Consider the following 13,316-nt stretch of genomic DNA (forward strand, 5'->3'; position numbering starts at 1 on the left):
CAAGTATCTGGGAGTACAGTTAGACGAGAAGCTAGACTGGACTGCCAACACAGATGCCTTGTGCAGGAAGGCACAGAGTCAACCGTACTTCCTTAGAAGGTTGGCGTCATTCAATGTTTGTAGTGAGATGCTGAAGATGTTCTATAGGTCAGTTGTGGAGAGTGCCCTCTTCTTTGTGGTGGCATGTTGGGGAGGCAGCATTAAGAAGAGGGACGCCTCACGTCTTAATAAGCTGGTAAGGAAGGCGGGCTCTGTCGTGGGCAAAGTACTGGAGAATATAACATCGGTAGCAGAGCGAAGGGCGCTGAGTAGGCTACGGTCAATCATGGAAAACCCTGAACATCCTCTACATAGCACCATCCAGAGACAGAGAAGCAGTTTCAGCGACAGGTTGCTATCGATGCAATGCTCCTCAGACAGGATGAAGAGATCAATACTCCCCAATGCCATTCGGCTTTACAATTCAACCGCCAGGAGTAAGATATGTTAAAATGCCGGGGTTAGGACTCAATGTATTTAAGTAAACTACTTAAGAACTTTTTAAAAGCTATTTATTAATGCTTTTTGAGAGGGTGATTTTAGATGCATATCATATTTTTACTGAGTTAAGTATTGTATGTAATTAGTTTTGCTACAATAAGTGTATGGGACATTGGAAAAAATGTTGAATTTCCCCATGGGGATGAATAAAGTATCTATCTATCTATCTAATTCATATGTTGCTTGCAGAGGTCACTGTAGTGGACCATGAAATTATTGACTTTCTGATTCAGAAACCAGAACCAAACATGACAATGAGGATCTCGAGGATTATCTCTCAAAACAAAGGAAGAAATTGAATTGTATGAACACAGTGTAATTATTATAAATGAACGAAAGGAGGTCACAGCAGTTAAAAGTAAAGGGAAATAATTTCAGCCTCTGGGAAAACACCCGAGGATCAAAATGATATGAATACACTGTCTTAGCCTGATTAATTGACATAATGAGGGAATTTCCTTTGAACAGGGATTTCTATACCCACTGGTGGTTAGAAGGCTAAGATACTGAGAAATACAGCATTCTGAGAGGATTGGCAGGACGGATGTTGAAAATCTCAAAACTAGAGATCATACTTTTGGGGTGGCGAACGGGCCAATTACCATGGAGATGAGAAGACACTTTCTCTCTCAGATAGAGGCGAACTTTAGTAATGATCTAACCCAGGGGCAGTCAATGCTCAGTCACTGAGTATATTCCAGACTGAGGCTGATGGAGTCCAAGGGACATAGGGCAGGAGAGTTGGATGGGAAAGTGTAAGAAAACTGGTCTCAGTTATGGAATGGCCCAGCTGGCTTGAGTCCCTATACGGCCTGCTCCCGCTCCTATCTCACTCCAGAGATCACTGGTACTGTTGCAAGGAGTAAAAGGTCTTTCCTTTGCACTGTGCAATCCTGTGTAGTTGTATTTCGTGATTGTCTGAGTTCCCAACCGCAGCCTTGCAGTCAAGGAGACAGAGGAGAGACCAGGTTAAAAATACAGGAATTATTAATGGTCGCCTTTACAGACGTTCAATCTCGCAAGGTTACTGGAGAGCAGCTCAGAGTGATAAGACTCTAAAGGAGGGAAGAACTTATGCAGGAAGCATCAGACTTATTCTAAATTAGACAAGCAACCACAGGCTTATTTATGTTTAATATATTCACTGTAAAGCCCAAAATAATAGATTGTATTTGGAATTTTGAGATTCATGAACCTAAAATGTAATCTTGAAATTTGATGACTTGCTATTTACACAAGAGACTGAATAAAACACACAGCCCATCTGGCCTGTTTCACTATTCAATGAAATCATGGTTATCTGCATCCATCTTCCTTAGAGAAGGGTACTTATAGATCATCAAACATCCCCAACATCTAGTCATGTCATCTACTGGCCACTACCTTTGGACAGGAGGTACAGCAGTGTAATGACCCACACCACCAGGTTCAACAACAGCTGCTTCCATTCAACCATTCAGTTCTTGAACTAACTGCCAAAAATAATCACTGTGATCACTTTGCACTAAAACGGCTTTCTTTGGTTCTAATTGTGATCTTTCTCATAATAAAAATTGCGTATCGTTTACGTTTGACTTATGTTCTTCTTGTGAATGCTGGAAGCTAAGTTCCTGTGATGCTGCACATAATCAAGCTACCTGTGCATACGTGTACTTGTGCACATGACAACAAACTCAACTTTAGGATTGCTAACGCTCTCACGAGTGAAATGTTCCTTATACCTGAAGCCTCACTTGTTTATAATCTCATCAAAAAACGATGGTGTGAGAAGAAAGATCCAGGGCTAACTTTGTGACCAACCATTAAAGCAAAACAAAGGGCACCTCTGTCAGAATAACAGGCTGAGTTTGGGTACCAGGTTATTAAAAATTTTTTTTAGAGAAACCAAAATGGTGGATACCTAGAAAGCAAAATGAGAGGGAAAATAAATGGCACAATTTTTGCCAAGCCAGTTACATGCTCCACTTGGTATGTCGACACGTGAGAATTGTCTAAAATTTTTCTGCTCATTATTTCTGGGATAAACTTGGGACTAGTTGAAAAAATGTTAATTACCCTGTGGCAAAGCTGCAACATGAAACAAGTTCTAGTCAGATCACACAAGAATTTGACTGCAATTATCAAAGCACCAAGATTGGGGTGTAGTGGACAGTGAGGAAGGTTATCAAAGCTTGCAGGAGAATCTGGACCAGCTGGAAAAATGGGCTGAAGAATGGCAGATGGAATTTAATCCAGACAAGTATGAGGTGTTGCACTTTGGGAAGACAAAGCAGAGTAAGACTTGCGCAGTGAATGTAGGCCACTGAGGAGTGTGGTAGGACAAAGGGATCTGGGATGACAGATCCATAGTTCCGTGAAAGTGGCATCATGATAGATTGGGTCATAAAAAGGTCTTTTAGTACACTGGCTTTCATAAATCACAGTACTGAGTACAGGAGGTAGGATGTTATGTTGAAGATATATGCAACTTTGGCAAGACCAAATTTGGAGTATTGTGTACAGTTTTGGCCACGTACCTACAGCAAAGATGTCAATAAGTTTGAAAGCACAAGAGAAACTTTACTAGGATGTGGTTAGAACTTGAGGACCTGAGTTATAGGGAAAGAATGAATAGATTAGCACTGTTTTCCTTGGAGCGTAGGAGAACGAGGGAAGAGTTGATAGAGGTATACAAAATTATGAAGGGGAGGGGTGTGTGTGTGTGTGTGTGCGTGTGTGCGTGCGTGTATATAAAAGGTGAAATATTTAAGGGGAGCCTCTTCACTCAAAGGATTATGCAAGTGTGGAATAAGCTGCCATTGGAAGTGGTGGATGTGGGTTTGATTGCAACATTTAAGAGAAGTTTGGATAAATACAGGGATGGAAGAGGGATAGGAGGGCTATGGTCCAGGTGCGGGTCGATGGGACTAGGCAGAATAACTAAAGAGCCTGGTTCTGTGCTGTAGATCTCTGTGACAATTCTCCAAATACATCTCAATACGAGAAAGTCTGCCGATGCAGGACCTCCAAAGCAACATGCAAAACGCTGAGGAACTCAGCAGGTCATGCAGCATCAATGGAAAAGAGTAAACAGTCAATGTTTCAGGCCGAGACCCTTCATCAGGACTCTGGACCCAGTCCCTGAAAAAGGGTCTCAGCCTGAAACGTCAACTGCTTACTCTTTGCCATATCTCAATCCTACTCCTAGAACTTCCCGTTTTAAAGCCATTACTTAGTGACGTTACCACCACATAGAATTCTCTATTTTGGCCTTCTTGGCCTGAATGGAAAATGGCTTTCTCTATTTAATCTACTTTTATTATCATCTTTCCAGCTAGCTCTGTACCATCAAAAACTCTAGGTCACTCTAGCTGCTTCACACGTGACACCTTTCAAAGCTCTGGAACCCTTGTTTATTTTTTAAATCCCACTTCTTCTGTGCACTTCTTCCAAACCCCACTTCCTATATCCATTCGGCACCCCAGCATCCTCTCGTTATGCTTCAACAGAGCACCAGTTCATTGTGAGTATGGGAGTGTGGGAGCTGAGCTGGGTATCCTCCTTCATGCACCCAGTTTCATTTGACATACATACATGGGCAACCAGGCTTGTGACCAGGGTGTCAAAGACCGAGATGGCTAGCTCCAACAAAATGGGCCAGCAGAGTCAACCTTTACTCCATGTTGGTTAGCAGCTGTCAATGGGAGGAAAGATGCTGTGGGGGACTCTGAGACAGGATCTGTCTGCATTTGGAAAGGCAAGGACTGATTAGTGATAGTCAACATGGTTTTGTGTGTGGAAAATCATCTTCCATGAATTTGATTGAATTTATTTGAAAAGGTGAGCAAAAAGATTGATGATGGCAGGGCAAAAGACATTGCCTTTGTGTACTTCAGCAAGGCCTTTGAGAAAGTCCAGCATGGTAGGCTGGTTGGGAAAGTTAGATCACATGACACCCAGCATGACCTAACCAATTGGATACACATTTGGCTTGGCCAATGGGTGGAACTAGAGTGTTAATATTCAGATTGGAGTCCTGTGACCAGAGTGTGCTGCAGTGATTGGTGCTGGGTACGCTGTCATCTATATTAATAACTTGGACAAGAATGTAATTGGCATAGTTAATAAGTTTGTAGATAATACCAACATTGGCTGTATAGTGAAGGAGGTTATCTAACATTACAATAGGATCTAGATCAACTGGGAAAGGGGGCCAAGGAATGGAAGATGGACCTTAACCCGAAGGTGATGTGTTTTGGTTAATTAATCTAGATCAAGATTCAGACAGAAAATAACAGGACCCTGCGAAGTGCTGTAGATCATAGACATCTATGAGTACAAGGACATAGTGGCAACACAAGTAGAGAGGGTAGTTGGAAAGAGTTTGGCATTCTTGTTTTCATTGGTCAGGGCATCAGTAAAAGAGTTAGGTTGTGATGACACAACTGTACGAGATGTTTGTGAGACCACACTTGGGGCGATGACCACAGTTCTGGTCACCTCACTAAATTAAGGATGTCATCAAGCTGGACAGGGTGCAGGGAAGGAATTTACTAGTCCAGGAGAGCTTGAGTAGTAAGGAGACACATGATAGGCTGGGGCATTTTTTTTGCCTTGAAATATTGAAGGCTGAGTGGTGACCTTATCTGTCTAAGGCCTCCGTTGGTCAGAGTTGGCCATGGATATTGTGACTTAGCTGTCTAGATATGCGAGCCTGGGCAGTACGATATGGAGTGCAAGCTGTTGCCCATATAGCAAGCTCCCCCTCTCCATGCATCTGATGAACCCAAAGGAACAGCAGAGACTGATACAGTTCGGTACCAGCAGCATTGCAGGAGTTGCCAGTCAGCATTGAACTCAATGTCGGACTGCCTTAGGAACTCCAACTCCAGATTTTTCCCTCGGGGTTTACTCCCAAGTCCTTCCCCATGAGTGGGTATGGCCGCAAAGCAACAGTTTGAGATCAGAGTTTTCCTTCTCCTAGATGAGCTGCCAACCACAGCACGAGCCTGGTTCCACCAGGCTCAGTAGCTAAGCCACGTGTGAAGGCCAGGAGCTGGACTTGGTTGTCAGAGGCTATTTGAGCCACACGCCATTGGGAGCATTTAACAGATGACCTTATAGGGCTAAGTCAAGAGGGGCACAGATCAGGTAAATGGTCACAGTCTGTTTCCGAGAGTGGTGGAATCTACAAAGAGAGGCCATATATTTAAGGTGAGAGGGGAAAGATTTGAAGGGAACCTGAAGGACAACTTTTTCCACACTGAGGGTGGAAACAGACTCCCAGAGGAAATGGTAAACACATTTTACCATTTATATTTAAACATCTCTTATATTTAAAAGAAGCTTGCACAGGTACATGGAAGGAGAAAGCTTAGAGGGATCGGGACCAAGCACAGGTTACTAGGATCAACTCAGGTAGGCATCTTAGATGAGATAGGTGAGATGGGCCGATGGGCCTGTGCCCGTGCTGTAAAACTCCATGACTCTCTTTCAGATTCAAGTTTGTGCTTCGTCACATCACTGAATATGCAAATTCATGTTACCCTAAAATATCTATTCAATACCATCTGTTACATGTGTTTGCCATTAACCAAATGCTGTCCAGCTGTGAAGCGTTGTTATTCTCTGGGAATGAACAAGAATTCCACTGAACAGTGGAGGGGTAGTGGAAAATATAAAAAATAACAAACATGTGTGGACGGTTTCTTTCCATGATGTGGAGGAAGACAGAAGTCCTGTGTGCTTTGCTGCTGCTATGAGCCTCACCTCAGCTTTCAGACGATGTCCAAAGAATGAGGCAAGTATTTCCACTTGTGAAGAAGTGGTGTCACCACTAAAGACCGGTCCTATGTGAGGGTGAGTTACCAGGATCTTAGCCTATGTACATATGACTATCACTTGCCTTTCTTCTCCCACTGCTGAATGAACTGAGTCACTAACCCATTGATTAAGGCTGCTTTGATCTGACAATGCAACCATCAATCAGGACAAGTCAAAGAACTGCATGTAAAGCAGAGGATAAATTTGGTGTCTTTTTAAAAGTAAAGATAGCAACATGATGTCATGTAAAACACAGTATTTTATTCTTCTGTTAAAGTGTAGCTGTGTGTTGTTTTAAGACCAAAATATTACACATGTTGAGTAATCTCTGTTAATGTCCATTCTACAATCAATTGCCCTTCAGTCTGGAGGATGGAATGCCGGCTTGCTTCCTGGCAGACCAGTATTTCGCCTGCAGATAGTGTGGCTCTGGCATTTAATGTCCCCTGTCCAATTTCTGACTTTGTTTCTCTATCTTCCTTTCAAAAAGTTGTTCCAAATGGGCCATCAGATTTCTGACAATGAGAGACATTTGTATCCATCGTGGAAGAAATTTAATGAGCTTGCCCTACTTTACATCTTAAAAGTGTTTCTTTTTAAGTTGTCCTAATTGGATATTTGATAAAGTAAGTGTCCTCACTTGCATATTAATTTGGAGTATGATTGAAGTTTCACATTGCAAGTGCCACCGTCAGTGTTGCAGGATCATGTTCTAAAGAATCTTTTAACTCTTGACTGGTACTTTTTTTGGGTGTGTTGATAACAAAATACAACTCAAAGTTTTCTCCATTTCAGTCTTTTAATATATTCAATGAAAATATTCTCCTATAGCTTATCCTTCCTTACCTGTTTCATTAATCAATTCCAAAATGCATAGCAATAACTAACACTGCCTACATGAATATCGCTCGGCAATTTCAACATGCTATCTTGTCATACCTTAGTAACTCTACCAGAGAAGGGGGAGAAACAGTTATCATTATCAACATGGGCATATAATGGAAATTAATGAAAGGGCCTGTGTACAGATGTTTTTGATTTGTAGGTGTGCTGGGAATATTTACTATTCTTTCTGCACTACATATTTACAGAACTAATTTATTCCCTCGAACTTTCCTCATTTTTTAACATTGCACATGCAGTTTCAGGATACCAGTGAAGGTCTCACTCATCTGCCAAGGCAGAGGATTTCTATCATCAGTTTTGCTCACTCCACAAGATGAAGTTTCACCAAAGCATTGTGAAAAGAAATAAGCAATCAGAACAGAGGAATTATACTCGCAGTGTTTCAATTATTCATAACTAGTGTAACTTGACAATTCAGACTGACAACTGTAAATACATCACCACACAGCCCATGCTAGAGAACTAATACCAAACAGGGTTAGTGCATACCTCACAAATTTTGTCTAATGAAGGAACAAAGTAGTCATCGCAGACAATTGCCAGAGCATAGAACATGTACACGGTCTGTGGGAGACAGAAAGAAAGAAGATATTAGGGTGAGTGCAGTTCAAAAAAAAAATCACATTTTTCCAAAGTAAGTGTTGCAAGGTGGCATATCCATATTCTGACTGAGATAGTTCCGAGCAAGGTTATTCCTGATCACCAAATTGCCATCGGATGCTTCTATCTGTCTTACTGCACCAGCAAAAATTAATTCTTTTGGAATGTTCGTACTGAAATGTAGGCAGTAGCTGAAATTGCACGGGGCTTGGGCAGAATAAGGCAGGAAATTCATGGAATATTTGTAACTCACAATTACAAATACAACCCACTTAATGTCAACAGAATATTACAAGAAAATTACCCGTATAAAGGGGCTTACATTAAACCCACCCTAATTCCATACATTGCCCTAATGCACTGGGCTGGTGAAAAGATATCAATCTTAATTTTGAAGCTTTCAATTAACACTGCAACAGAGAAGAGTTTCAGAGTTTCAGAGTGAGGTGCTCCCTGCCATCACCACAAAGCAGCCTAGCTCTGAGACGTATGTCAGCCTCATCTCAAGTGACAGAAGTCCAACCGTGCAGACTTCTTAGCTCCTCACCCAACAGGATGTTGCTGTTGAAGTACTGGAAATATCCCTAACTCAGTTCAATAGGCGGGTTTAATCTGTGAGTGCCGGTACACAATTTCAGGCTGGGAATTAATTAGCTTTTGTGCTTCTTCACATTCAGGTAGTTAATATTGAAGGCAATGGCATTCGGGAGGCAAGAACTTTCTGGGAGCTTGCAGCATTGCAAAGGGGGCATCTGCATTGCAGAAACCCTAATAGCATGAAAGAGGGAATTAAGGCGCAATTAACCAATTGCTTGTGTCACAGCTAAGACGCTCACTGTGGGTGAGGATTCCTCACAATGCATGGCAAAATTGGTCCCCACTTTCCCCACCCCCTTACACAATTGGGCACATTTTGTTGCAGATGGCAAGTCAGAAAATTGTGCAGCTCAACCTGTAGTGTGGATGAGTGACTGCAAATGGACTGGATCTTTAACTGCACAAGAGAGGGCAGTTTAAATAGAGAACATACGTCTCACTGGGAGCACCATCAAACTCAGCTGCAATGTTCCCCACATTCCAAACAGCTTTTATATATTCTAGGACAGAAATTTTGTTCTCAGTTTAACGCACTAAATGCACACAGTAGTAATTTATGCAACTGACTTGCGTTGCTGCATCTGGCAGACTAAATAGGGGACAAATCTCTACCTCTCCGATCCATTAAACCGGGCAACTGGGAGAACTCCTGGAAGGCTGCCAAATCTGGCAAATCTCCAGAACAGGTAGCCAGAAGCCACAGAGAGGATCGGAAAAATGTAATTCATTTTGTTGCGTGTGCATTTTAAGAAATAATCACGCCCCATATATTCATATACGCTGACAATATGTATCACTCTGACTCACTGTCGGCAGATCTGTCAACTGTGCATGAATAAACATGCAATAATAGCTTTATTTAAAGGCTATCAATCACTCAGTAATTATAATATTGGAGCCAAACGGTGACAATGTCACTAAGTTTTGCAACACAAGAAAGGGTATCTCCAACAGCAGCCAATAAAAACATGAGAAAGCTGACAATTGTCTCTTCAATATCAATACAGACTCCTGCCCCCCTTCCCAACAGCATCTTACAAATCCACAGCCTCTGCCAAATGCGTGGGACACCACCAGCCAGAACATGCTCGCCATGCCACACACCACCCGAACTTGGAAACGTTCCTTCACCGTCACTGGGGCGAACTCCTACTACTCCCTCCCTAAAAGCATCGCGGATGCAGCGATTCCTCAAGGACTGCAGTGGTTGAGGAAGGCTGCTCACCACAACCTTCGAAAGCAATTGGTGATGGGAAATCAAACGCTGGCTCAGTCTGCAGAGCCCGCATTCCTTCAGTCAATAAAAAAAAAAACATGTATTCTTAACACTGTGAGAAAATGCAGATGTGTAATAATTATGTGCGTCAGTGAGAGAAGTTTCTGAGATAACACATCCTTTCCTCTCCTCTGGCAGAGTTTTGGGATTGTGGAAACCTGATTCCACTCTTGTGAGTTCCAAGGTGACTAATAAGTCAGAAGGCAGACAGCCTGTGAGATGGTTTTAGTTCTGCCCACACCCCAGTGGTCTGCCCCTCCTTCTACCCACTTTGGGCTAGAGGCTCCCAGAGTGGAGCTGCTGCACGCAAGGTAGGTTCCACCACATCTTTGAACTCATTTTCTTGTCCAACTGGTAATCTGCTCTCCAAAAAGAACTTGGACCAGTGTCCATACAACCTTTGTTCGCAATGCCAAGATCAAGTTACCCTTGCTCCCCCTCAAAATAATAAACTCCTACGCAATCTTCTAGAGCCAATTTCAACTGTGAATATTGACACCACTGCCCGGGTCACATTCCCCATCAAACTCACTTGTGGTGAGTGACTGGGCTTGATCTTACAGACAATTTGCATTGGTTGACCAGTCTCCACCCACTGCATGGCTGGAGGACCCCCTCTGTCTTTTATGGAGTTGCAGCTGTGGTCTGGGTCATACATTCTGTTTGCCGCTTCCTTTGGCAGAGAGTTCTTGATTTGCTTTGTCAAGTTGAGAGATGTCGATTGCCGTGAGGGGCTATTCTCTATTGGCATTGGACAGCTCTGGGCTTATTGAGAATCTATCATCCAAGTTCACTGAGTCCAGCAGACTGGTGCATTAGAGGTAGGGGAAGTATTAATACTTCAGCGGGGGAGCATGCACTCAGTGGCTATTTCATTAAACACCTCCTGTACCTAATAAACTGGCCATGGAGTGTATGTTCGTGGTCTTCTGCTGCTGTAGCCCAGCCACTTCAAGGCTCAACAGGTTGTGGGTTCAGGGATGGTCCTCTGCACACCACTGTTGTAACACATGGTTATTTGAGTTATTGTCACCTTCCTGTCAGCTTGAACCAGTCCGGCCATTCTCCTCTCACCTCTCTCATTAACAAGGTGTTTTCACCCACAGAACTGCCACTCACTGGATTGTTTGTCTTTTGCACCATTCTCTGTAAACTCTAGAGACGGTTGTGTGTGAAAATCCCAGGAAATCAGCAGTTACTGAGATACTCAAATCACCCCATCTGGCACCAACAATCATTGGCAAAGTCACATGGATCACTTTTCCTCCCCATTCTGATGTTTGGTCTGAACAACAAACTGAACCTCTTGAAGATACCTGTATTCTTTTATGCAATGAGTTGTTGCCACATGGTTGGCTGATTAGATATTTGCATTAATGAGCAGGTGTACAGGCGCACCTGATAAAGTGGTCACTGAGTGTAAGTCTCTCATCTCTCAGCCTGGAGGAGTCAATTGATACTCAGATTTTGGGTGGAGTATTGCATTTAAAGTCAGGCCTGCCCCGTGGTCAGTGGAGGGGAAACAAAGTCAATGACATATTTACAGTCAATAGTCCCTAGGATCAAGGCGAGTTTCACTGCTTCCTATGCTCATCTAGGTTTGGGAGAAAACTCCTCTTCACTCGCACCCTGCAAATGGCGAGAGGACGCCTTCTCACTGCCGGAATTTAGGTAAGTACTAGCCCCTCAGTCAGCACAAATAGTTGAAAACACATACGGAAGGAAGCACACACAAAATGCTGCCGGATCTCAGCAGATGCTGCTTGACCTGCTGGGTTGCTCCAACATTTTGTGAATTTCCAGCATCTGCAGAATCTCTTGTGTTTAACACATACTACAGGCTCCTTGGTCCCAACACTAGTGCTGCTACTCATAAAATAATTACAGAATGGAAAATTTTACATTGCACAGTGATAGAATCTGACCCTTGGATTTCTTATAGCCAATAAATCTGTTGACACTGCAGTCTTGCTGTGCTAAGGAGGTCATTCAGCATGCTGTGATGCTTAGACTGTGCTTTCCAGAAGTCATACTTCCCAGCCGATGTACCACCACACTACCCCAACAAACCCTCTGCAAATCTTTCCTGTTCAAGTGTATATCTGATTCCATTTTTAAAGTTACGATCGAATTTGCTTCCTCTAAGATAATGCACTTGAGGTCATAGCCCTGAATAAAATGAAAATATTCATCTCGTTGCTGGCTTCCTCACACCTTCTTCTTTCATTATGGAATGATTTCTGAAGGGGTGTATATGAAGCTGCTTTATGAATGTGACTCCATCCTATCTGTCAGGCAACATAATGAGCAACTACAGATGAAAATAACCACTTCTGTTATCCATTTAACTTCATGTTTACTGACAGTCTAGTGTCTCTTGCAGAAGCTCCACACATAGTAGATAGAAAATTGATTTCTGGTGCTTCATCAAGCAACAATGAAAAGAATATGATTTTTTTTCCTCTTTTGTGGAAAATATGTGGCAAATTAGTGAAATCAGGACACTTAAAAGTATTAAAACACATTCATCAGAAATCAGAAAATTTCAGATACTAATTTTGGTTTTTGAGTAACTAATATGAAAGCAAAATGTCAGCTGATGGTGTAGTGGTATCAGCACCAGACTTCGAGGCGAGTGGTCCCGGGTTCGAATCCGGCTGGCTCCTTGCATGCTTCTCACCTTTGCTGGGTTGAGCATTGAGCTTGCAACCTGACCTCGTAAAAAACAGTCAAAAAGCTGAAGAAATGGCAACGTTGCCGCCTGATGTACCACAAAGCAGAGAGGAGTAACAAAACAAAATGAAAGCCAAAGCACACGATCCCCATTTTGGAGATTTTTTTAACAAACAAGGCTTATCTTTAGGTCTTATCAGTTAGAGTTGATGAACTTGTCAGTTCAGCACCGTCCCCTCGTGAACCTTAAGTTCAATCTTTTCACATGACTGAAGCCAACTTTTTTGCCTTGTTCGCGCTGTTTCCACAGTGACATTGGTTTCTTCTTGAGTTCTGTAATCATCCTGCATAATTTGTTGACATTGTTGTTAACATAGAGTAGATCCCAAAATAGTAAGCCCCTGATGTGCATAAATGAATTAACTGCCCTTGATCAGGAACCATTATCAGCTAAGCATAATCGGACAACATAGCAGCAATTGATTAGTCAATTAGCTGGAAAGCGTAAGTGCTCCTCAAAGTTTTTCAGGATACCCAGGGCCTTGCCTGCAACCAACAAACTCGTCTTCAGATTTCGCCAGTGCTTGTTTCACCACTTTTAAAACATAGGTGGCACCTTGTTGGCTGGTGTCAAAAGTGCCCCTTGAAGCACTTTGGACACCAGCGTCACATCCAGCTTACTTAACTGTGACCTGAGACTTGACTTTAGTTGGGTTCTGGGCTTCCCAGTTCGGGTAAAAGTTGTGCAATTGAGCTAGAAATAGACCAAAGTGGAATTTGCTCCCAAAAATCACAACTGAAACCCTATGGAAACATGGCAAAGTGCACAGATCCTGCATGACCTACTGCTGGAGCACAGCTGTCCGACAGCCAGCTGGCTGGACATCACAAGAACTCAGGGAAAATTTTGCACAGATTCCTT

The 13,316-nt window shown here is 42.7% G+C and overlaps 1 protein-coding gene across 1 annotated transcript in view; it reads right to left on the reverse strand.

Moving 5' to 3' along the window:
• slc24a3 (solute carrier family 24 member 3) overlaps positions 1–13,316 on the reverse strand; it is a 340,988-nt gene that overhangs the window by 119,635 nt on the left and 208,037 nt on the right. The window contains exon 4 of the mRNA XM_073051404.1: positions 7,738–7,812. Within this exon, the coding sequence (XP_072907505.1) occupies positions 7,738–7,812 (75 nt within the window). The remainder of the gene's footprint in view (positions 1–7,737; positions 7,813–13,316) is intronic.

This window comes from Hemitrygon akajei, chromosome 7 (assembly GCF_048418815.1).
Source record: "Hemitrygon akajei chromosome 7, sHemAka1.3, whole genome shotgun sequence".
NCBI lineage: Eukaryota > Metazoa > Chordata > Chondrichthyes > Myliobatiformes > Dasyatidae > Hemitrygon > Hemitrygon akajei.